Source organism: Pleurodeles waltl, chromosome 3_1 (genome assembly GCF_031143425.1).
Source record: "Pleurodeles waltl isolate 20211129_DDA chromosome 3_1, aPleWal1.hap1.20221129, whole genome shotgun sequence".
NCBI classification, from domain to species: Eukaryota; Metazoa; Chordata; class Amphibia; order Caudata; family Salamandridae; genus Pleurodeles; species Pleurodeles waltl.
Genome location: NC_090440.1, coordinates 1,826,092,228 through 1,826,119,018, shown reverse-complemented (window position 1 = coordinate 1,826,119,018; position 26,791 = coordinate 1,826,092,228). Strand labels below are relative to the sequence as shown.

The following is a 26,791-nucleotide window of genomic DNA, read 5'->3' as shown; positions in this document are numbered from 1 at the left end:
CCGTTCCCTGCCAATGCAGTTCTAAATTCCTTTTAGAGTTTCCTTTGTTTACTTTTTGACTGCTGGTATTTCAGAGCATAAGATTGTCTCAATTTGAACCTGTTTCGTATTACGTTATCGAAAGCTACAATATTATACAAGTGAATTCCTAAGCTCAGAGTTATTCGGAATACGTTTATTCTGGACTCAATTTACCAATGTTTCTTTAACCCCCTCACTCACTGTCTGTCCTTTTTCCCCCTCAGGTGCCAATCCGTTTTTTGGCTATTTGGGGCAGTTCGCGCTTAGGCCCTGATAACTTTTTGTCCACATAAGCTACCCACGCCAAATTGGCATCCTTCTTTTTCCAACATCCTAGGGATTCCAGAAGTATCCAGACTTTGTGGGTTCCCCTGAAGGAGACCAAGAAATTATCCAAAATACAGCAACAATTTCGTTTAAAAAAAAAAAAAAAAAAACTACTGGGGAAAAAAGGGCTGCAAAAGAAGGCTTGTGTTTTTTTCCCCTGAAAATGACATCCACAAACGGGTTGCAGTGCTAAAATCACCATGTTCCCAGCTTTCAGGAACAGGCAGACTTGAATCGGAAAACTCAATTTTTCAACACAATTTTGGCATTTTACTAGGACATAGCCCATGTTTACTATTTTTTGTGCTTACAGCCTCCTTCCAGTTAGTGACAGACATGGGTGTGAAACCAGTGCTGGATCCCAGAAAGCTAAACACTTCTGAAACGTAGACACAATTTTGAATTCAGCAAGGGTTGGTTTGTGTAGATCCTACAAGTGTTACTTACAGAAAATAACAGCTGAAATAAAATAAAATATTGAAATTGAGTTGAAAAAAAAAAAGCAATTTTTCTCCATGTTTTACTCTGCCACCTTTTCCTGCAAAGTCAGATTTTTGAAAGCTGTACACCGTTACGTCTGCTGGACTCTTCTAGTTGTGGGGATATATAGGGCTTCTAGGTTCATCAAGAACCCTAGGTACCCAGAGCCAATAAATGTGCTGCACCTTGCTATAGGTTTTCATTCTATACCAGGTATACAGCAATTCATTTGCTGAAATGGAAAAAAATTGAAAAATAGGTGTCAAGAAAACCTTTTGTATTACCAAAATGGGTACAAGATAAGGTGTTGAGAAGCAGTGGTTATTTGCACATCTCTGAATTCCGGGGTGCTCATATTAGCATGTGAATTACAGGGCATTTCTCAAATAGACGTCTTTTTTACAAACTATCTTACATTTGGAAGGAAAAAATGTAGAGAAAGACAAGGGGCAATAACACTTGTTTTGCTATTGTGTTTACCCAAGTCTCCCAATACAAATGGTACCTCACTTGTGTGGGTATACCTAATGCTTGCGACAGAAAACACAACATGGACACATCACATTTTCACAATGAAATCTGACAAGGTTTTTTGCAAAGTGCTTAGCTGTGCATTTTGGCCTCTGGCTCAGCCGGCACCTAGGTAAACCCAGCAAACCTGTGCATTTTTTAAAACTAGAGACTTGGGGGAATCCAAGATGGGGTGACTTGTGGGTCTCTCTCCAGGTTCTGTTACCCAGAATCCTTTGCAAACCTCAAAATTTGGCCAAATAAAAACTTCTCTCATTTCAGTGACAACGTTCTGGAATCTGAGAGGAGCCACAAATGTCCTTCCAGCGAGTGTTCCCCCAAGTCTCCCGATAAAAATGGTACCTCACTTGTGTGGGCAGGCCTAGCGTCCGTGACAGGAAATGCTCCAAAACACAATGTGGACCCATCGCATTTTCCCAAAGAAAACAGAGCTGTTTTTTGCAATGTGCCTAGCTGTGGATTTTGGCCTCTAGCTCAGCCGGCACCTAGGAAAACCTACCAAACCTGCACGTTTTTGAAAACTAGACATCTAGGGGAATCCAAAATGGGGTGACTGACCAGGTTCTGTTACCCAGAATCCTTTGCAAACCTCAATATTTGGGCAAAAAAACATGTTTGCCTCTCATTTCGTTGACACAAAGTTATGAAATCTGAGAGGAGCCACAAATTTCCTTCCACCCAGAATGCCCCCAAGTCTCCTGATAAAAATTATACCTCACCTGTTGGGTTAGGCCTAGTGCTCGTGAAAGGAAATGCCCCAAAACACTATCTGGACACATCAAAATTATCAAATACAAAACTACCTGTTTTTGCGGGGGGCACCTGCATTTTTGGTCCTGGGCTCAGCAGCCATCTAGGAAAACCTCCCAAACCCAGACATTTCTGAAAACTAGACACCCGAGGGAGTCCAGGGAGGTGTGACTTGCGTGGATCCCCCAATGTTTTCTTACCCAGAATCCTCAGCAAACCTCAAATTTAGCTTAAAAAAAACACCTTTTTCCCACATTTCGGTTTTGGGATCACAGCACCGGGACAGATTTCCTACCTCCCAGCATTCCCCTCAGTCTCCTGGTAAAAATGATACCTCACTTGTGTAGGTAGGCTAAGAGCCTGTGACAGGGAAGAGCCAAAAACATGTAGAAATTGAGGGGGAACCAAAGCGGGTCCAAAAGAGCAGTTTGGGAGAAAAACACTTTTAGGCTGACAAGTGCAGCAGAATCTTTATCGGTACAGATGACACCATGTTGGGTGGTAGGAATTTTGTAGATTCGTGCAGATTCCGGAAGGTCCCATCACAAAAATGTGGAGAAAAATGTGTGATTTTCAGCAAAGTTACAGGTTTGCAGGGCATTGTGGGTAAGAAAATGGTGCTGGGTGCATGTGAAGCACACCACCCTGGGATCAACCAGATGTTTAGTTTTCAGATGTGCCTAGGTCTTGTGGATTTTTCTACATGGCAGCGTCCCAAAGTCCATAAAGTGCAGCCCTCACCATTCCAAGTGGGACGATTGTGAGAGTTAGCCAAGCCCTCATGGCCCAAATGTAAAACCAAAACCCAAAATAATCAAATGTCCTCTTGCTTGCTGTGGGATAAGATGTTGTAGTGTGCGGGGGGAGAGTGCTGAAAGACTGTTACCCGCTTCAGTTGGGGTGGGGGCATAGCCAGGCCCATACTGGTTGGTTGCCACCACCCCACTTTTTTTTCCTTTTTTAAAAAAAATTCCATGGCATCTAGTAGACTTTCTGCCCCCCAGGGTGTGGATCGGGGTTAATTGCCCCATCTGCCCACTGGTGGGCAGAGTAACTTTGGCCCCATTTATTTGGGGTGGGGGAATGGTCACACCCCCACCCTCTTATTTTGGAAACAAAATCTTCCCTGGTCTCTAGCTTTCTGCCCCCCCCCTTCGGGGCAGATGGGCCTTGCAAAAATAGACCAATCTGTCGCGAAGGGGGGCAGATATGGCCAATAGTACTGCGCCCCCATGGGGAGCGACCCTTGCCCAAAGGGCTGCCCCCCAAACAAACCAACCCCCCCCGCTGGTGTCTAGTGGTTTCTGCCCACCTTGGGAGCAGATTGGCATAACAATAGGCTGATCTGGGTTAGAAATGGCCTAAATACAATTTGTCTTGCCTATGGGGTCACTCCCCATACATAAAAACATAAAGTAAATAAAAAATATACATATCCCTGGTGTCTAGAGGTTTCTAATTATATTAGACCGATCTGCCTCTGGCTGGGGGGGGAGGGGGGCAGAAAAGGCCTAAAAATATTTTGCTGCCCTTGCCCAAGGGGCCGCTCCCCTGATGAGTTAGTATAAAAAAATAAAAAATAATCCCTGGTGTCTATGCCTTCTTTACTGCCTCTTTCCTTCCTTCTTTCCTTTTTGCTGTCCTTCTTCCTTCCTTCTTTCTTTCTTGCTTTGTTTCTTCCATTCATTCTTGCCTTCCTTATCTTTTGTTGTCGCTTTCTTGCTCATCTTTTTTCTCCTTTTTCTTTCTTTGCTGTCCATCTTTCTTTCTCTCTCTCTCAAAGGCAATAGGCTGGTCAGGCACCCTGTGGCATGACGATTTTTAGGTTCCTTAGCTAAGACCTTTTGCTTTTGCTAAAATTATGTGTGTAGCATAGCTACTGATAGGGGATTTCAGTCAGTCACATTTTTCTCCAGTCCAATTGAGTATGCATTCAGGGGCAATGTGTCACCGCACTTCAGCCATTGGCTGACTTTACTGTAATTACTGCATGCTACCCTTTTTACAAGGAGCACATCCACACAAAGTGGTTCCAGAGAGCTTATGGCAAAGTGTGCTTTTTGAAAACAAAAACATTGTTGGTTTCTGTCATTTCTTTCAGATTGACACACTCCAGGTAGCCTCCCAAGCAAAGTTTTGCAAGAGCCATGACAACACAAGAATTGCCAAATGGCTTGTAGACGACACCAGACCTATTGGTTTGGCCGATGCTTGTTTATATGGTTTTATGCTTTTTTACTTAAGGTTTAGGGAAGCAACACCCACAAAGTGATGAAGACTTGTTAGCCTAAGCGCTTTTGTTAGCTACCAAATTACTACAGTACAAAGGTGTTATTACCATAGTAGACTTGAGCCACCAGTGACTAATGCCTCATAATTACATTTCAGAATCAGCCAATTAATGCCACAATGAGAAGACCTAGCTCTTACGATTTTCATATCTCTTGGCGGGTTGATCATCTTACGTTCTAGTTCAATACTTACTACTAACTATTGTATTAAAAAAGAAAAGTGGCAAAATACATGCCTTCAGTGTTGCAGAGTGTATGTGTGTGTATATACATGTATGTATGTGTGTGTATATATATATATATATATATATATATTCATTTCCGTATGATGGCTGTATATTGCCATTGTTGAGGAATGGGGATCACTACCCACTCAAAGCTTCACCTCTCGTGAATCCTGGCTAGTTCTGACTTTCAGTGTTAATAAATTGCATGCTCCACTCTTTGCACCTGATCATGTACTATATATTCACTGAGAAAGCTAACAATTGAAGTGAAGTTATTGTTCAGAATGAAAATATGAATAAATTCATTGCTAATGTTATAATGCGAGTCATAAATTGAGTCCTGCCTTGAAAACCATTCAACTTCATATTGACGAGACAGATAATGGAAGCTGGCATTGAACATGACCAGTCATGATACTGCCTTACCACTGACATTCATAATGACATCACTATGGATACAATTTCATTTTTGGTGGTATGTTGTTTAGTGAAGCTTTGTTTAGCTAGTACTGGTATTTATTGGTATAAATATTGTGAGCTCATGAGCAGTCTTGCAGTGTGTATGGTATTCCAGGGGAAATGGGGCCGGAGGGGGGAAATGTTGCTGATTTTAGTTTGTGTCTTGAACATAATATATGAATGTCAGGGGTTTTTCATTTTTAGGTCGAGCGTAAGTGTACGGCCTCTTGTATACTTTTTAGAATACTTTTCTGTGGGCTTAAAGCCATTTCATTTGCTTGTTTCACTGTCTTTTCAAAATCCTTGCTTGTTAGTGGTCAGTCCTGGTTCTTTGTTCCTCCTTCTTTCTCTCAGGGAGCAGGGACCAAGTACTATATAATTGCACTTTGGTTTGAGATCTGTTCTTTGGCAGACTATTTTTTTCTTCTCTTCCTGCTCTGCTTACTGTTTGCCTGTGTTCAGCTTAAGCACCTGTGGCTGCTTGCATTTTAATATAGCATTCCTCCCTCCCACCTCCTCTCATGTTGCTGCATGTCCCTCCCACTCCCCTTTGTGCCCGGTGCTCCCGTCCTGTCCCTCACCCATCCTGCCACGTTATTTGTTTTATTTTACTGTTACAGCATTGAGTTGTTCTTAGAGCCATTGCCTTTAAACTACTTCTGTCCTCCTCATTGTGTGGACGGGGCTTTCTTTTGGACTGACTTAGTGGCTGTCTGTGTAGGTCCAGATTGCAATTATACACGTTTGGTTTTCACTTTGTTGTTGCTTTCCACTTTATTTTTTGTAGGGACTATAAATTATTAGAGTGAGAAATGTAGTGATTTGCTAACAATGGGATGCTTAGTAGATGCCCAGATTCGAGACCTGTTTCTCCGATCCACAGCTGACAGCCCTAGCCGTTAAGCCACATGCTATTCCCTGTGCTGTTGCTTTTCGCATATGCAGGCAGTATCAAACAGTGCGTATCCTACATGAAACTGAAAATTGCACACATTTACTATTTACATCCCTTATCCCTTTTGAAGTGCAGGCCGGATGGTGATTCCCAACCAATATATCAGAAAGATATCCTGTGCTGTGCTGAGAGTTCATAAGGCACTAGAGTTCACTCGTGTGGGACAGTTTGCCTGTCAGTGGCATTCTGTGGACTCACGTGGAGTCAAGAGGGGAGAGGAGCTTGCTTAATGGCTTGTAGGAATGTGATAATGGCATGGCTGCTAAAGGGGAGATATTTCTCATTAGAAAATGCAGTGGAATGTGCAGATAGCACAGAACAATCCGTTTGTGAGAAAAAAAGGACTAAAACAGGACAGTCCTGGTTTGTAGAACACTGAATTATGGAACATTACTGCCTCACCCAGCCAAAGGTATTTTCATTCCACTTGCTGCTGCTGCTGCTTAGGTCATCTGAAGATAATCTATAGTGTTGGAGCATCACTTCAAAAGTACATTTGACACCAACTCACTGCTTAATTGTTTTTTTTAAACCTGGTACACATATGTATGTTTCTGAATCTGTGCTGCGCCTACCAAACATGTTATAATAGCTAACTTTCTAATGTGCAATATTTGACGACCACCTGTCATCGTTATGCGCTGTCGCCTATGGATCTGTACACAAAACTGAAGTGACTGGGGTGTTATCTGTTGATAATGCCCTCTGGGACTTCTGTTAATGACACAACAAAAATTCACTTTTAGAGCATTCTTCCCAGCATGTAAATTGGTTCAAAACACCTTAGTCAGAAAGCGCACCCATGTATCACTAAAGTTGTCAGATATTACCAGGCAATTGTAAAGATACCAGAGATTACACACTCACTGATAAACATACATATTTTCATAATGTTGGTAAGGGGAAGAGGGTGCCCTATTCATAATCTGTCTGACTCCATTTGGGCATTAATGCAAAGGTGTGACTGAGTTCACTCATAATGTAGCTGTTTGGTGCCACCCATGCCCAGCTCACCCGTCTTATGTCCTAAACGTCTCCAAAGTCCATGTGACCACTCGAAATGGGTTTCAAACATGCAAAGATTTGCTGCCAATATTTTTCTGATTATTTGGGTAGGTGTCACATATAAGAAGATCCAAACACATTGGGAGTAACAGGCATAGCGCTATCACGTTAATGTGACACCCGTAATAACACAAGTAGACATGTAACGTCCTTTGCCCTGGTCCCTTCCCTCGTTCTTCCTAACCCAGAGAAGCAGCCCCAGTGTCCACAAAGCACTATAACAATACACGTAGGAACTCTACACCCCTCACCCCCTGCTCTGGGGCTCTGCAGCTTTAAGGGTCTTGGCCCGCCATATTTTTGATTCCTGCATTACATTAGGGACTGTTTGCTGTACGTGTTTCAGAGCCCAGGCACGACAACTGCCTTCCTTTCCTTCCTTTCCTTCCTTTCCTTCCTTTCCTTCCTTTCCTTCCTTTCCTTCCTTTCCTTCCTTTCCTTCCTTTCCTTCCTTTCCTTCCTTTCCTTCCTTTCCTTCCTTTCCTTCCTTTCTCTGACACCACCACACTGCTTGCATTGAGAGCCTGCTTGCTGGAGACAGGACTTTTAGATGATCTGGCGAAATGGCGTAGAAACCACAATTCACCAAAATATAGGGGCAAAATGCTGCTTTAATAGAACAGGTTTGTCAAAAACAATAACCTTGGCATTAAGCCTTACAAAACTAACCCAGCTCACTAATACAATGTAACTTCCTAAACCCCACCCCATCCTCTAATAAACTTAGCCCTCATCAAAACCCCATTCACATCCCCTTTTTGATTCCGACCAATCCACCACCCATCTGTCCTGCTGTCCACCTTATGTAGTTACCTTTGCCCTTCTCTCCCTTTTGTTCCTTCTCCTAAATCCCTGACCTCATATTTGTGCATCTGTACCCTTCCCCCCCCCCCAAAAGAAAGTCTCTAAAAACCTGCCTATACCAGACCTGCCTACCAGCAGCAACTAATAAACTTAACTAAAAAAAACTTGATCTGTCCTATTAAAACATAGAAAAACTTTTATTGCCATTGATACTAACACATAATAAAAGCTAACAACAAAATGAAAAACACATAAATAATGACAGTGGGCGGGAGGGCTCAAATTCTCAGCACGCCAATACCTGGGTGCGACATTGTCCTCCCCTTAATCGCTCCCCCTTATATAAACCCTCCACCAATCATCTAATCCGATGTAGTGGATTCTACTGCCGATGCCCGATCATCCCGGGGGAGACCGAGCAAGCCCTTGCTCCCTGCAAACCCCCATCAGGCAAAATGGCATAGAAACAACTCGCCAAAATACGGGTAAAAGGCCACCTCTGGCAAAAAAAAAAACTATCTTGGCATTAAGCCTTACAAACTAACCCAACTCACTAATGCAATGAAACTTCCTAAACCCCACCCCCACACTCTAATAAACTTACCCCTCATCAATGCCCTATTAACATCCCTACCTTGACTCGACCAATCCAGTACCCATGTGTCCTGCTGTCCACCATATGTAATTAGCCTTGCCCTTCCCTCCCTTTTGTTCCTTCTCCAAAATCCCTGACCTCTCATATTTGTGCATCCGTACCCTTCCCCTCCAAAGAATTTCTCTAAAAACCCGCCGGTGTTTTCCTGTCCCACACAAAACTTTTGTTTCAATCATGATCCCACAAATTTTCCCCTAAAAGATCTGCAATCCGAATCCTGACTTCTAATTAATATAGATTACCCATAAAGGATAAATGAACCCCATCCTGCCTAAACAGAGCTAAATCCACATGAACAATCTCCTCATGCTTCAAAACTGAAATCCCTTGAGCATGACAAAAAACCCTAATCTCCCCATTTACCGTCTTACTCTGCTTTTCATTCCCCATGAAAGATCTCGCACCCCTCCAAGCATGCCTTGGAACTAGTTCCGTCCATGCAATATGTGTCCCTGCCCACTTCTCTTTTTATCCTCAATAAATCCATCTTCATGGCCTTGAAAAGCGCAACACCTGATAAAGCCACTAAATCATTTTCTCTAAGAGTAATACCAACAAATCTGGGCAAAACCCTTTAGCTAACTTCTTTGATAGAACACTTACCAATTCACCCCATCTCATACCACTTTTTCCTGCCCAGCAAATCTTTATTCTGGCCCCCTCCAATCCCAACTGACAACCAAAATGTATTGATGCTGCATGCTTCTCAGCCCAACACCCTAAGGAATGCCCCACTATCCAAACTGAAGGACCTGATCTTTCCGGGCCAGCAATACAATGTAGAAAGTTAAACACAATTAGCCCATGAGACAATTGTAACCGCCTAAAATCTAACAAAGTTTAGTAGGGCTTCACCTAACATAATCGCTTAAAACAATGCGGTTAGAAGGTACAACTCAGCAGACAGGACATCTTGGAGAATGACATGTAAGCTATTAGAAAATATTTAGCTTTTCACCCACAAGCACTATGGGACATTGACCAGTTCATCGGATGATATGTAATTTGCGGGGTCTTTCGTAGTTTTTCGGTGCTAGCTTGTACCCTCACTGATGCAGGAAAGGATACGATTTTGTTACATTACCCCACCCACCCCCTTTCAAGTGTTATGTTCCTCAAAGAAAGAGTTCTAAAATGGTCATTATCCACAGAGAGAACCTATCATAGAGAAAACAGGTAATACAGTGAATATCATTTTAGTGACTTGTGTTTTTAGTGGGACGGGCAGGTTAGAAATTGTTCCGACTTTAAGTTCAGTTGTTTTAACAAGATAAAAGCTATAAGTCTTTAACCATGTTGAGAATTTATAAGAAAAGGTTGAAATGAGTTTCTTGTTTTTGTTACAGACTTACATTGGCAGTGTTGTTATATCTGTAAATCCTTACCGATCTCTAACCATCTATACACCGGAAAAAGTGGAAGAATACAGGAACCGAAATTTCTACGAACTCAGTCCCCACATGTGAGTGTTACGTTGTTGAGCTGCAGTGCAGACATGATGGTGGAATTTTTGCAGTTAATCCCATTGCTATTATTAATTCTGTGTATAGTTTATCACCCTGTAAATAGAATATTTAGATTTTATTCAGATGGGTGCTGGTGTCAAATGTGTTTTATTATGATGTAAAATAGAAGCAAATAAGCATACCTTGCATACGGCGATGCACTGTTGTGTACCTCACATAGTTCAAATCGTTTTTCTTAAACTAATAGATCCATGCTGATAACAGTAATTTTATACATTTATGAGGTGTACTGTTTTTGTGCATTTCTTATTCTGGTAATTAAGACTGTGTGTTCAGTGCGGCAGCACCACAGAGTGTGGGTGATTGAGTCAGTCCCACACCATCTGGAAGCTGCTGGCCTAACTCCTGGATAGCTTGCAGTACCTTATCCAACCCTAGAAGGGAAAAGTGATTTGTTACAACCTAAACCTCACACTCTGACTCCTCGGGTAAGTTGTGGTGAACAGCTCATGCGCCTTTCGCTCAGTTACTCAGAAACTCACACATGCCAAAGCAGAACAAGAGATGCAAAATAGATTTCAGTGCATTTATTGAACCAGTTGCATCCTATTATAAAATGCATGAGCTTCGATTATGAGGCAGATGAAACATAATACAGTGATCATCTTTACAATCAGTGTGAAGAAGATAAACCCATTATTTTTGTATGATCCTAAAGATTCTTACATATGCTGTATATCTAAAATCTGAGAGCAAAGGCCTGTCCCGATCTAAGGGACGGACCACAACCCCATACCTGAAGAGTTTGGCAAGCATTTCCCTGTTGTCTGGATGGCAATCCTCTCAAGTAGCTGAAGAGTCAGCCCCAGGATCAGCAAAGCTGTCAGTGGAATTATGTGCATCCGAGGGCAGCCATTACTGGAATGCCCTCTGCTCCCCACCTTCAGCCTATGTGTTGTTTATATAATAACTCATACAGAGTTCTAAGGACAGGTCTGAGGTACTGATGTGTCTAGTAATTTGGGACTAACACCTGAGCTCCTGGAGTGGCAGTATGAGGTAGAACATCATGTACCAAGCATGGCAGCCTTGAGCAGGCACAAAAGTGTAATGTGTACAAGGGCTGATAAAAACGTGCAGCGCGAACAGCCATGGCTTCTCAAAAGTAAGCAGCTGATTAAAACATAAAAACAATCCGCCAAAGGGTGGCTGCACTAAACAGTATGAACTGAATGAAAATATGTCTACTTGTAAGAGGCACAGGCTGTGGGCCTACTGTTAAAATAAGGTTGTTCAACCCAGTTACTAAGGGGAACCACATAATCGTAAAAAAGAAAAGTCTCTTCTAATTATTTCATTTAGAAGTAGTACAACTAAATTAACTCATCTGTTTCGTCTTATGAGAGATAAGTCTCAAAGACTTCATCAGGGCTGGAATAAACAAAAATAATGTCTAAAATACGTGGTATAGTAACTTCTGATTCATTAAATACAATGAGTGACAACAACAAGTCACTCCCACCTTGATGTTTGTGTCATTGAAAACCATGCAATACGTGACGTGTGATATACGCAAAGAGAAAGAAAAAGAAAAGTTTATTTTGGTACAGGTGTTGTCAAGAGAGAATCATACTACGTGTAAAAGAGAAAGGAAAAAGGTCGTCACTTTTTATGGAAGTGCAATACATCGAGAACACTGCTAGTAACATCAAGAATAAAAACAAAGGCTTTCTTCATACCGACCCATGGTATTCTGGATCATGTGAGTGTTCTCACTTCTCTTCTAATTTAAAATTGAGGACGTGCACCAACTATGACACAACAACCTTTAGGCTGTATTAGCCTTTGTTTTTATTCTTGATGTTACTAGCAGTGTTCTCGATGTATTGCACTTCCATAAAAAGTGACCTCCTTTTTCCTTTCTTTTACACGTAGTATGATTCTCTCTTGACAACACCTGTACCAAAATAAACTTTTCTTTTTCTTTCTCTTTGCATATATCACACGTCACGTATTGCATGGTTTTCAATGACACAAACATCAAGGTGGAAGTGACTTGTTGTTGTCACTCATTGTATTTAATGAATCAGAAGTTACTATACCACGTATTTTAGACATTATTTTTGTTTATTCCAGCCCTGATGAAGTCTTTGAGACTTATCTCTCATAAGACGAAACACATGTTGGCGTTTGTTGCTACATGACCACCTATCGGCTGATATGGTCACATATGTGCTGACCTTAAGGATTGTTTCCTATCACTTTGATGTAACTTATCTTTCAAGAATAAATGGAAGGTTCCTGTTTTCATGATTCCCGGTCTTACAACGTAATTCTTTACTAGTACAATATGGACTCTAAACACCTTTAACAAAATTGTTTCTGACTCATGAGTGCCCTGACTTTCGACTTATCTATGTTCAGTTTCCTCGGAAACTCTAGAGGACAAGGGAAGATCCTCTTGCCAGGAGCACCGTGCCTTACCTGCTATGTTTTTCTTTTACTATGTGGATTCACTGTGAGCGCCCAAGTACTATGTCCCCTCTTCCTGGTTGCTAGTGTTTTGTAAATTAACTCATCTATCTTCACATATCTTACCTAGATCATTAAAGAGTTGAGTTGTGGGAAAAAACATGAAGTAAAGAATGAGAGGGTTCAAACCCACCTTATGCTTGCCCCTCCCATTTCTTACACTGAACTACAAGCCACGAAAAAGAAAACCTGGCATTAAACTTGCTCTGGAAGATTGTTAAATGCAGACGAATAACTTTGGGTAGTTGTCAATAAGCTCCTTGCTCTAAGCTTGTTAGAGGTTAACAGTTCCAAATGCACTTCATGTACTTTCAAGTGCCCCTATGGTCCATGTTTTACAATCCCGCAAAATGACTGAGATCAGCGATTCTCACTAATCTACCTTAACTTCAGTCTTAATACATTCAATTGGTAAAAAGGTGGGATGAATTCTGCTCCCTCAATCACACTGAAATTGAGAGGGGGTGATATTCATTGCAGTGCTTTATTTGTGACTGATTTAACATTGTCCTCTGTAGCTATAAATTAGTTGTCATTATTTCTAACCAGGTGCTACTGCACATACATGTGCCTGACCTATCCAGAAAATGGCAGGGCTTAATAAGCTAGATCACCTTCAAAAAAAGTATTTGTAATATACCACATGAATGCACCATTTAATATAAGATTTGCCCTTGTGTTCACAAGGTGAAGGTGATACCTCAAAGTATAAGATTCTGCAGCAGTGCGGTCCAGCACTTTCATGACCAACTCACTGAATTCCATTGATACAGTACCTGCCAGACCCCGAGTAGTCATCTTTCCTACTGGCCAAGGCATTGTAGTTTTTTAAAGACAATGGCCACTTTAGTTCTGTCTAATAATTCTGACTGCACAAATATATAACACTAAAAGAATCTCTATGTTCTTTACGTTTGCTGTTTTTCACCTTTAAAAAAAAAAAAGACAGGCGTTGACGTCTCTTTTGCACCTCACAAGTGACATTGAGATCTATATAGGCCTCAGCAGAGGCCAGAAAGCCACATTAATCTACTGGAGCCCACATGACTCCTGGCAAAACAAAGCTGCCGATTTACAACTCTCAAATCATGGAGGACTTGTTTGAGCTCCATCTTTTTGCTGCATCAAGATGACCAGTTCCTCCTGGGGACTTCAGGGGTTAAGGTAGACTTGGCAATAAAGGTTTACGCAGATACCTCCAACTCCAGGGGACTTCCAATGGAGATCAAGAGACTTCTACTAATAGAACCTAGCCACCAGAGGGTGGTCATACAGCCAGTCAACCCTAAGACTATTTATTTGGTAAATAAAGGAAAGGAGGTGGGTGCCACCCAATCCTGCATCTGCAAGATCCAGATCATTCAACCCCCTTCCAGAAGATTGGAAATATTAGCTTTGCCATAGGTCTTAGGAGCAACTTAGAACAATGGTCGATTATACGCGATGGACACACTTTTCCGTGGTCCTGTTTGCAGGAGCACACGGTACTTATGGTGTATTATTAGGAAATTAGCATGATTTAACTATTTAATTTGCTATTTTACCTGCATAATATGCCTTTTGTCAACACTGTCGTTTTAGTTTTTACAAAAGTACTGGCCTTTACTAGCAGCCTGTATGTAGTTTTAGAAGATCGCTTGGTACCCTTACCTGGATGACTTCCTGTGGTGTCTCCATTTCTCTGGATCCTCTTTGGTCTTGGCTTTATGTTGAACTTTATATTGAAATCCTCTCATTCTTCAAAGGGGGTGCAATTTATATGAACTATTTTGAACAATGATCTGGCAATGCCTTTCCTTCTCCCCAAAGAATGCCATTTATTGAAGAAACGGTGTTCCTCTTAGAAAAGTGCAACTCTGATGGTTTGAGAAGCTTCTGGGACACCCGTCATCCAAAGAGGGGCCAAACTCTGGAGAGCCTTCAAAGCCTGTCACAGTTCAGACTTCTCTGACATCATTGCTCAGATGGTGACTCCTTTCTCCAATCCTGTCATTGGGATGACCCTTCCACCATCAGTCCAAATTTCAGATGCAGCGGGCACATTGGAGTATTGTGGAGCCATGCGGTATGGAGGCATGTGCATAATCACTTTTTCGTCACAATTTGAGACACACCTCCACATTGTATTTTTATAATTAAAAGTGGTTTTCCTACACATGAATTCTTTTCTTTCAGTGGACAGCCCAAAAGTTGTGATGATGCAAATCAACACCACCACAGTCTGTTTTGTATAGGGGTACAAGAAAGTGGGATCAGCAAACCACATCTCTTGACAGTCTGTCAGTGGATCTTCAGGAGTGGGCCGTCTCCCCAGAAGTGTTCCTTATTGTCTGTAACGCCTCCGGGTTTACATCGGAAGAGCAGGCAGACTCAATATGTATTTCAACGTATTCCACATATCAGATACTAACCTGACAGCGCTTGACACAATTATTGGGCCAGTGGGTATCCAGACATGGATATATTTCCGATTCACGTAAATTGGAAATGCCATAACCTCACATCCTATATTAGTACATTTCCCAGATTCTGTAGGAGTTGGCCTCATATTAGACTGGTCAGAGATTCCAGGCGGTCATTACTGATGCCACTCTTGTAGGCATGGCCTCAATTTATCTCTGTGACATATTAAACCTGCTTAAGAAACCGGCCGGCCTTCCAGCCCCTAAACAAGTCAAACCTTCTGCAATTAGAAGAGAGGATTTTTTTTATTTTTTTTAAACCCTTCATTTTTTGTTCAGATTGAAGATCTGATTCTGAGCAACTAGCTTTTGTCCACTCTGGGCCCATCTCAAGCAACCAACTACTAAAAGATTTTTCACCAACGATTTCAGGTTAAGATTTTATTGGGCACCCACACAAGAATACCCACCCTTTTCCATGCTCTGTGGACAAATGGATATAATTTTACTTGTACTTGCCAGTTTCAGAGGTGCAGGTGGATGCCTGAAAACCCAAACCCTTTTTGGCTGCCATTTTGACTTAGAGGCCAGAAGACACATTTGCCACCTCCCAGTCTACTAGGCCGCACTTGATATAAACATAACGGCGTTAGGACATCTAACTTTACTCATGTTTAGAAAACACCTCCAAAATCCCGTAATTAACAGTTTTGAACGCTCAAGCCTGTCAATGTGTCTATATGTTTGTCCAATTAATTCTAAAGTGTTAGCAAAACATGCATTAATAACTTCTTACCATTTTACTGTGTTTTTCCCAGCGAGTTCTGTGTGAAGCACTTTAATAGTCTGCAGTGCAGGGATACTTTATAAGATTTTTTTAAATGCTGGTTTACCTCCATCCTGTTGCCAGACAGTTGAACGTATCTAAAGATTGCTCTCTCCCTTCCTAAAGCACAAGAACTTGAGAGAACTTGTCCTGCTTGATATGATTCTTCTCGCCCAGAAAACAGCCTTCTTGTTTGCATTTGCTTGTTCGGGCTGCATTGGTGAGTAATACAAACACTCTAGCAGGGGTCTTCCTTTTACATACAAATCCACAACTGACCTTGAAGGGTAGCAGCCCTCTAGAGGCGAACAGATAAATCATACAATTTATTAATTAAAAAATGAGTCTCCAAGAGATTGTCATCCTGACGTGACAAGACAGCCCACACCAAAGTGTTGCTCCTCAATCAGGATAGTACGTAAAGATAAATCATTCTTTAAGAGAATAAGACATACTACGTGATATATATAGCAGAAACAGACGACTCGTAATGTATAGCAGAAACAGACGACTCTAACAAAATCTTTCTGACATTACTGGAATTTGAATACATCTTGTGCAAGATCACTTGAAATAACTGTATCACTAAGTACAAGCGGCTGCCCCTTGTTAAAGTCACCACCTTGGTTCCTAGAGGTTTGCATCAGTAGAGAAGATCACTTAATTAAAATATTAAATCACCTGAAACTTTCTGCTACACCCACAGGCTTAATGAGATCTTAAGCATGATAGCTGCTTTACTAAACTAAAAATAAACAGTTCTGCCTCCCGATAACCTGGCAAACTTCAGTCTAGACTCCCACCTTCCTTGCAACATAAAGTTTCTAAAAATTGTGGTGACATTGCAAATATATACCCCTGTGAAACATAACCTTCAAGTGACATTTAGAAATCTTTCACTGGGGTACTGGCACCACATTTATGAATCTAGGAAGGACGAGGTCTAGGATCAGGGCTACATCTGTGCACCAATGCTTCAAAACCTATCTGTGGCTAGTCAGTGGCGTAACAAAGACCTCTGCAGCCCCTCGGTGCTGGGGCCCCGAGCACCAGGGGGCCACCTCAGCACAGTAGCCTGGCCTGGGAGCGCCTGGGTGAATTTGGACAGGGGCTCCTCCATGTACTTTGCAAGGTGGCCCTCTCGTTTTGTTACACCCCTGTTAAAAGGTGATCACTCTTGTGGTTCAGGTCTTTATTGGGAAAGCATATATATAGAGCAGATGAAAGCTTATATTTATTCCAGTTCTTATACATCTTCCACAAGTTAGCAGTCTCTCCTGTACTCTTTAGTGCTGACATGGCTTTCATTGCTTAATTCTAAGCACTCACAACGTTAGCAGCATGTGTACCTAGATGATACATGGATATGCAGTAGGCTAAGTGGGAATTTGTGTGATTGCCATACAGTAATGGAGCGTCTCACTCATTTCCATTCACTGGATGGGTCTCAACTACGTTTTGTCCAAAATAAATGAAACATCACATTGCTGGGCTTAGCAGCAGGCATCCTGTAGTGGTTCTACTTGACTGCCTAGTTCCAGAGCAACTAGTCCTCTTGGTCCTGCTAGTTCTCTTCCTATGTAGAGTTCTTGTTTTTTTTTTCTTTTATGAAGTCTGTACCTAGGAAGGGGTGAATCAGTGTGCAGAACTACCCGAAGCCCCTGCTGCTTTCTCAAGAATCTGTCAGTAGTGTCATATGCTTGAACATAAATGGGGAACCTACCTTTGAAGGCATGACCAACTTCACAAGCTATGGAAGACACGTATGTTCCATGTGTTACATTTTTGGTAGGGTCCAATTGTAGGGTCGCCACAGATTAAGGCCTTATTTTATAAACACTGCTAAAGTACACAATTGGATTATTAATTTAGCTAACACTTAAACAAGTAGATAATTATACTGTAAATTGTCTACAAGAACGTTATATAGATATATGTATATGTGTATAGATATATAGGAATTCGACGGGCAGTAGTACGTCTTTCTGTTCCCTTAGTAACATCGTTCATCAGAGGCTGCTTGTTTACTACCTTAGTTCAGACCTGGCACTTGAGTACGAGCCTGCGTGAATACGGTTTTGTGACATTTTATGGTCCTCTCTGCTTCATGTCTCGTACATCACTGGCAGAGGAGGTGCTCCGTATTGAATGTAGATGATTAGATATTATTGTGGATCCATGTGTGTATTTTTCAAATGGTCTTGACCTGTTATTGTGGTGTCTGACCATCTCCCGCATTGAAGGTGTAAGGGGGGCCGGCTTTTGGGGCAATGCGATCCATGTGGCCACACTGGGTGCTTTTAAACGCACCTGCTGCGGAGTTCCTTGTGGGTCCTGCTTTCAGGAGGCAAAAAACTTTTAAAGAAATTCTTTACTAGAATGAAATCTGAGTTTTGTCTAGTGGCAGTTTTGACTACACATAAATGCAGAGGGTTGATATTCCTGCTGCAAAGAACAGTTCTATAGTTTATGTGGATACCAGAGTAGGTTAGTAAAGAGAGCCCTTACCAGTGCTTTCAAACAAATGAAATGCATGCGCGAGAGGGGCTACGGAAAAATGATGAGTACTTTTGCTGGGTGGTAATGAAGTAGGGTGACCAGATGTCCCGGATTTCCCCCGGACAGTCCCAGTTTTTAGAGGACTGTCCCGGTGTCCCGACGCTTCTCTTAATTTTAAACAAATGTCCCGGTTTTTGGGACAAAGGTCAGATCATTACATAAATGTCCCGGTTTTTGGGACAAAGGTCAGATTATCCCAGGAACCATAAGTTAAAGGTATGATCTCCTTTAACAGACGCCTACAAAGTATGCAATGATTAAAGTAATTTATCTGTTACTGTCAGGCAACACAGTCCCCTGTCTGCTCCCAGCAGAGACTCTGAGTGGGAAGCAGAGAGAGGCGGGTTGGGGGTGCAGGGTGGGAGGTCAAGCCATAGCTAATCTTATATGTATAGTCTTGTAAGTGTGTGTGTCTATCTATACACACATGTACAGGCACACATTCACAAAGCTACGCAAAAAACCCGGACATGCCAGACATAAAAGTGAGTGTAAAGTCTTTAGTCCTTCTTTCATGTCTGACCTGTCCCGGTTTTGGTCCTCAAAAGCTTATACTGAAGGAGTCCGAGGGGGATATAGTGGTGGGGGTGGAGGGGATTGCCACCACAAAAGATTGACGCACCTTCGCCAACGCGCTAAAGCCGGCCCTGGGTGGGAGCGGTCAGTGGTTTCTCGTCTCTGGTGAGGGTATTTGTGCGCGCACCGTCCCTTGTGCGTCTGTTTTCCATCCCTGCTAGAAAGAATACAGTGTCAGAAAGTAAGCAGCTGTTAGCTGAAAAGCTGCAGGCTGGAGACGTTCAGTTAGGCAGTCTCTGATTAAGAACCTTGTGTAGTTACTGCAGCTCGGATGTGCTCTTATGCCATGCATGGGTAATTGTGGAATGTTCATCCGTGTCCACTATCCGAGTTTAGCAAGGTGTCGGACACCTTGGCGGGCTTTTCATTTTATCCAGGGAGCTCTAAAATAATCTTTTTAAGCGGTAAACCTGGCACCCGTATTTATTCTGAAGAGAGCCGGCTGCTGACTCGCTGCAATGGTTTTTGGAATATGAACACTTGAAATGCACTTCGCCGCAGTGGACTGAAGTGAAAGAGCAATGGCCTGGAGGGCGCGCGCTCCTGCCAGGGAATGTTGCTTGTGTAAGAGCATTGTGAAGTTTGGTATTGTAAGCGTGGGGACTCTGCCAAGGAGAGCACACAAAAGACAGCAATCCTGTTGAACAGATGATGTTTGTGGTCGTCACACTCAGGACGAACTATATTGTAAAAATCCCTGTGAAACGATGGAATAATAATTCCAGATTAAGGTCTTGGGCGAGTAACGTTTACTGTTTGTAATGTGGTATAACGGAGGCCTCGTTGGAAAGTGGTGACAAGTTCAGTGGATGGGTCATTGCTTCTGCCGGGGAACTTCAGTTAATGAAGAGAATGAGAATGTACGTTCTGTCTGTTTTTCTTTGTTTCATCTCGCCTTTATGGCTCTCTCCAGTGGCATTTCAGAACGCTTCGCACAACTGGGACGCTTGTGGTCAGGATAACAGAGTTAGAGCCACATGACCATGTCCACTGTGCCTCTGTGCTGATAGGCAGCTGGTTGAAGTAATTCTTTAACCACATTAAATATAACAAGCATGTGGCAAAGCCAGTAGGTCTCGGCAATGCGAGAGAGCTGTAGGCGTTGTCAATGTTAATGTATTTTAGCTGTGTATTAGAATGGAGATGGGTGTGGGCGGTGTGAATTGGAATTTTGTGGGTTGGAACGGATTTGTGTGTGGAATTGTGTGGTGTCGAGTGGAGTTGTGTATTTGATTTATGTGATATGGTATGCATTGGAATAATGTGGGTAGTACTTATGTGGTATTGAGTGTAGTGGATTTATGTGGAGCGGGGTTGTACATTATGGAGTGTAATTACGTGAAGTGGTACTGTGTATTGTGGAGTGGAATTATGTGGTTTGTTGAATTTTGTAGCATGATGCTTAATGCAAGTCAAGCAGACAGCAGCCCCGTCACTACTTTTGTAAGTGAGGCCAGTGTGTGAGGTGTGCGCACTATTGAGCTCCTGCTTTCTCTTTCAGTCCAAATGCTGCTGTTTCAGGACGTACAAGAAGCATGGTGTCAGTATACAGTGCTATTTAAATTAAAATACCCGTCAAAAACACGTAAAAACGCGTAAATAGGAAATCCGTTTGTGTAAATGAAATCTGAGGAAAGCAGAGCCGGAAAGCCAACCCTTGCAGACGTGGCTACGAGGCTGTTTCAAGTGATAACCTGTCTGTCACCTTGAGATAAAACGAGGGCCCCCGGGAAAGAAAAACACAGTACAGGTAGCCACTGGGGCGCGTGAGGGAGCAAGCGATAGCGGCAGGAGGCTGATTGCAGAACGGGACAAGAAACGAGCATTGACAAAGCCAATAGGTCACACCTGCACAAGATCTTTTGACTGTCAGTGTTTTTTTTTTTTTTTTTTTAGACATGTCCAACAGCACAGTTGCTGTGAAACATGGCTGAAAGTTTAAAAAAAAAAAAAAAAAAAAAAAAAAAAAAACATAAAGGACTGTAACGTTACACATTGTTTCGCAGCGTAGCTAACAAAACTTAGAGAAAACCAATAAATCTCGCTTAGAGCCGACCTTTTGGCTTTGTCCGTGCTTTTTTTTTGGGTGGGGGGAGGGAGGGAGTGAGTGGGTTTGTGTGTGTAAGGGAGGCGGGGGGTGTTGTTGGTGGGAGTCACAGGCAAGCAACAGCAGTAGGGAGGGCTCCAGTAGAAGGAACAGGCTACTCCGTCTCAGATAAGGTACCTTGTTATCAGTACACTATGCACCGGAATAAACAGTAAGTTGTATTCATATTAAAAACTGTCTGTATCTGCAAAAGATTCAAATCTCTTTGGTTTGAGTTGGTTACTTTTTATGGTTGACACAGCTACTACAGATAACCAGAGAGCGTAGTCTCCGTTTCTGTTACCACTGAATTCAGCTACGCCTTGATGATGATACTTTAGTAGAATTGATTTTAATGTTTGTCGTTGCATATATTCATATTGAATCTGTGCCAACTCTTCGTATTTACAAGGCAGTACGGGTTCCTAAGCAACAGTATTCAGTGTATTCTCACTGTAATGGAAATTATAGTGTTTGCCTGTGAGAATTTAAAACACCATAAAACGCGTAACAAAAACCCATGCAATCAGACTGGAGGCTGTAGATTTTCTTCTGCTCAGCTTTCACAGGGAGAATAAATAGTCAGGAGCAGTAATGTGTGTTTTTAAACAAGACCGGCTGTTGGCGGAGTTTTACGGTGGTATCTCTCGATGCTGTGTAGCATCTCGGATGGACCGGGTCAGTGGTACGAAAGAGCTGTGATTTGGTTCAAAGGTGAGCTGCCCTTCCTTGGCACCTGCAGCAAGGTCCTGCCGTTGTAGAAAGCAAATGTGATAAATGGTCGGAGTTTCCTCTTGGAAGGAGGCTGTGGAGAGCTCAGTGGGCAAGCAAGCACAGGCAGAGAGGAAGCAGGGACGAAGTGGGAAGCAAGAAGAACGCATCCTTTCTGAAGAATGCTGCTCGCACAAAGTGCTATTTGGAAAAGGAACAAAGCAGTAAACCGAATTTCACAAAATCACATGATGTTAAGCGAATGTCAAAACTCTAACGTGGTTTCCGAGTTCCAAAACCCACCAGCTGTATAGCCATTGCAGAAGTCTTGTTTTGGGACTATATGTTTTAAATGCATAGTAGTGATTGAATACATAATAATGTTTTCTTTTTAGACGATTGATTTGGTAATTTGCAAATTCGTTGAAATGAAAGGGCTTCTTATGATGCAGTGGGACAAGTTTATGCAAAAAAAAGAAAAACTTATTTTTTAAAGTTTCATGAAATAACAAATGTCTGTAAGAGGAGGCAGACATCATAAAACAAGATGCATACATCACCAAGCAACGATGAGGGAGGGGGTGGTGGAAAGGGTAAAGCAGTGAAGTAGGAGGGGGTTGTGGGCCAAAGAGAAAGAAAAGTAAACCGATGCCTTGGGAAAAGAACGTCTGACATTTGATATGGGTCTTTAAATGTACAGTAACTCTGATGAGATAAGAACAAGATTTACAGGCTTGTTTACAGAGACGTTTAGAACGAGTGAAAACACTGGTGCTTGTGTTAGATGGTCTTTAACAAAGAAAAAAGTAGTTTTTGAAAGAGATCCTTAAATGGAAGCAGTGGAGGGACAGTGTAATTGGTCCTTGCTCTCGGGGAGGGTTAAAGACAGGAAGAGGCATGACAAATGCATGCCATGGACAAATGGAGAGCAACAATGGAGCCAGCAAACGGGAAGCACTGTCTAGCTGACACCTAAAAATGAAAAGCTTTCCTCAGTGATTGCTGTGGTTTACATATTGAAATGTAACACCAAGGATTTCAGGTAGGCTTCTTGCATTATTTTTGAGGGCACTAGATGTTCTTTTTTTTTTTTTCGTGGTAATCATTGCAAATAGGTAAACCTTTACCTCGAAGGAAAGCAGGTGCAGCATTAGCAGATTGTGCTAGATCTGTCTGAGTGACCTTTTTACTTACCTGTGAACTTAACAAATACTTACCTCCCCTAGGAACTGTTGATTTTTGCAGTGTCCACTTTTAAAATAGCTTATTGCTATTTATGTCAAAACTGTACATGCTATTGTGATTATTCAAAGTTCCTAGAATACCTGAGTGAAATACCTTTCATTTGAAGTATTACTTGTAAATCTTGAACCTGTGGTTCTTAAAATAAACTAAGAAAATAGATTTTTCTATATTAAAACCTATTGGCCTGGAGTAAGTCTTTGAGTGTGTGTTCCTCATTTATTGCCTGTGTGTGTACAACAAATGCTTTACACTACCCTCTGATAAGCCTACTGCTCGACCACACTACCACAACATAGAGCATTGGAGTTATCTCTTTTTGCCACTATCCTACCTTTAAGGGGAACCCTTGGACTCTGTGCACACTATTTCTTACTTTGAAATAGTACATACAGAGCCAACTTCCTACACTGGGTCTCTGACCCACTCAAATCAGTACAGTTCCAAACTCAAGGAAACTCTGCTGGAGTAAAGATTGCTGTGTGCCAGTATCACTGCTCTGCCAGACTTGACTGTTCCCAGGAACTGCTGCTCTGCCCTATTGTGCTGCCTGCTGATCTCTTCCCTGGATTCTAAGGACTAATAACCACCCCCAGAGTGTTTCCAAGGGCTTGCTGGCTTGCCCCCGGTTTTCCGCTGAGGTCCCAAGGACAACAAAGACCTTGTCACCCCGTACGATGACGTCATTTTCACACGGCTGAGAGAATGAGCGCAGCACTCCCATTGTGATTACTGCTACTGTCTGCCTGTCCTGAGGCCATGTGCTTTGCTTGAATGTCCACATTTCACTGAGGTCAGGAGGGAGAGCTAGGTGTTCCGCCCTGACACAGTGAGACCACTGGGGTTCTAAGTTGGTGTGAGGGCCGCATCTCATTGCCTCAGTACTGCCAACACACTGAGCGCACACCTGCGAGGTCCTCTTCCCGGGGATGAGGGACTGTCTGCCCAGACATCTCCTACCTGCCTACCTCAGAGGGTGCTGTGTACCAATGTGACTCACTCCAGCGGTGTGGGCTTTGTGTGCGGAGCCGCTGATACCCCGGACTCCTGTTGTCAGCTCTGCCTGCAGTTCAGGCAACCACGCAATAGCATGACTCAACCCGAGACACAGGCCCAAAGTGTGTGTTTATCACCGTAGAACTTTGTGTAGAATCACACTGCTGCTTCCAACTTTGCAGCAAATCCTTGGTCCTGAAACCTGCATGCATCCCCTGCTTTGAAAGGTATTCCGGCCTCTCCATTTCTGCCAGGGAGGTGGCCAACATAGAGACTTAGAGGATTACCATAACTCTTATAAAGGGAGCACCAGCATTCTTGTTTTTTCAGTCTGTACTATCATAGGACCACATTACTTTATCTCTGAACAGCGTGGGACCAAGCAAAGGAGCTTTTCCGCGCGCTAGTACTGCTACCTTGAATCTGATGACTCCTCTACTATCTGGAGGACTCAACAAATATTAATTCAGAAGAATTGATTGGATTCTTGGCGTTTTAGTCTAATACGGCTTTCTGACCTAAATTCTTTCCAATTGCACGAATACTTTACACATTGCCTTTTTAAGTTCAGCGTGCCTGCTCTGCAGCAGGCTACCAGAGGGTGAGCACAGGTTAATTTAGGTCATGTATTTAACTTAACCTGACTTGGATTGTGATCCTTACTTGGACAGGTGCATACCTCTGGCTACTAGAGACCAAATTTCTATCACAGTGCCTCCTTGTTCAGACAAGTGTATTGAAAAGGAATTAACTTGTAACTACTCAGGACCCTTAGCTCTAGAAATCACTCCTTTTAAAAGTGGTCAGTCTGAAACATGCAGAAGGTACACAGCTAGACTTGTTTTTGTGAAGTGTTTTTTAAAGTCTCTCTGGGACTTTGGATCATGAGATCTTTGAATGGTGCAGTCTGTTTAATGGATAGTTTGGCTAGGCAGAAATGTGCGAAGTTGGTTTTGGGAGTTGGGTTTGAAAGTCCACTTTAAGAATATAATAAATGCCTTCAAGCACGTCCTTGAATTACTTGACCACTGATTTGTAAATGCATGCGATTACAAGCCGTAGATGCATCATCAGATCAGAACACTTTTCTGCACATAAATTGGAATGGTAGCATTAGTTGAATAAAAAAATTTAAAAAAATCTTCTCAGTTAATGTATGTTTATACTTTATAAGTTTTCCGTGAATGCAAGTAGGTGGAATATTCGAACGGGCTAAAGAGAAGGTGTTGTGAGTGTAGACAGACTATTTTTGTTTTTCGGTGATCACTTGTTTTTTGTATCATACTTCTGTAAATAATGTTGTGTCCTGCTAGGAGCACCATTAAAGGCTAGATTTAACTTACGTATTAAGGAGTGCAGGGCTTCCAGTAAAATGCTGGACTGCTTCGATTGTGCTTTCCACTTTAAGAAGTGTCAATTTAGAAAGGCAAAGTGAATATCAAGAATAGCAAGTGGCCAGCAGACCAATTTAAATTGCAATATGGTAATTCAGTTAGGGTGAAATGCATAATTATTACTCCCTGAACGCCCAAGATATGAAGCTATTTAATCTGGCAATATGAAGAATATTTGGTGGATGGTGAACCACAGATCCTCATGTTCTTTAATTGGGCTGTTTAGTACCCGAGAATATGCAAGTCCTCAACGTTATCAATTTGTATGGACATTTTTGTAAGCCCATGCTTGGAGATTATATAGCAGAAATATCAACCTTTCAGATCAGCTAAATAAGCCTACATATGTGCGCAGTGCGTTAAAGAAAGATTTTGGCACTGGATCTTACAGGAACTAAAATGTTCTCCCAGAATAGGCAGTACTTGCATCGTTTGCTTGATCCATAGTGGTACACACACGCGGCCTCCAGAAAAAACCTTACCTTACAAGTAGACTACTATTAGCAGTTTCACAGTTAAATGTATAAAAATAAGTCTTATTTTTTAAAAGAATCACTGCAATTACTCTTGGTGGCTAGCTGGAGAACAACTAGAAAGAGTAGGAACCTGAAATATCCCTGCCTTATCCTTTCTAAAGTTGGTTGGACAGAACATTTTTTTACATGCTTATGTTGACTGGTATTTTTTGATCTGGAAAGTGGCTAGTTGACTTTTACACCCTTATAGGTAATACAGTGAAATGCTTACATCGAATACTATTGAGAGTCCGTTTTCAAAATATCTCTTAAATGTCTCCTCCAATTCAGCGGTGCAGGGGATTCTAAGAGAGCAAAGGCTAACATCATGGTATGTCACTGCAGGTATTAGTTTTGTATGTGTTTTCCTTTGATTAAGTTGTTTTGATGAAACAAGCGCTTGCTCCTCATGTTGAAGTGAGCTGTAAAACGGCAACAGGGCATTGGAAGTTCTAATGCAGGTTAATTGTATTAAACCTTTGGGTATTACAGGGATTTGAATCAGCAGTGGGATCTTTTCCTTTGAAAACTAGTAGTTAGAAAATATGTGCAGTCGATGAGCATCTAAAGAATTTGGATTGTTTAATATGGAAACTAGTAATTTCTAGAACTTAAAAATCTTTGTGAAGAAATAAGATATTTTCCTATGTGCCCTTCTAGTTTTACAAATGAGGTACTTAAATTCCAGCTGCGTTTTAAACATTTTTGTCTATTTCTAGTACTGCAGCTGCAAGTTCGGTTGCGGATAGCAATTGTATTTATTGAATATTATTTGTAATGCTTGTCTTATGTTCATAGATACAACTTTGCATTCATTATTAGTGGGAATGCCATTTTTGATGTTCCAGTTAGTTTTGGTAGGTTTTCATGGTTATTGAAAATGTTAAATTTGAATGTTTCATTATGAAGTTTATGTAAAAT

The 26,791-nt window shown here is 41.9% G+C and overlaps 1 protein-coding gene across 3 annotated transcripts in view; it reads left to right on the top strand.

Annotated features, from left to right (window-relative positions):
• MYO1B (myosin IB) overlaps nt 1–26,791 on the top strand; it is a 678,894-nt gene that overhangs the window by 121,004 nt on the left and 531,099 nt on the right. For all 3 annotated transcript variants that reach the window (XM_069225875.1, XM_069225874.1, XM_069225873.1), the window contains exon 3: nt 9,912–10,027. In XM_069225875.1, the coding sequence (XP_069081976.1) occupies nt 9,912–10,027 (116 nt within the window). The remainder of the gene's footprint in view (nt 1–9,911; nt 10,028–26,791) is intronic.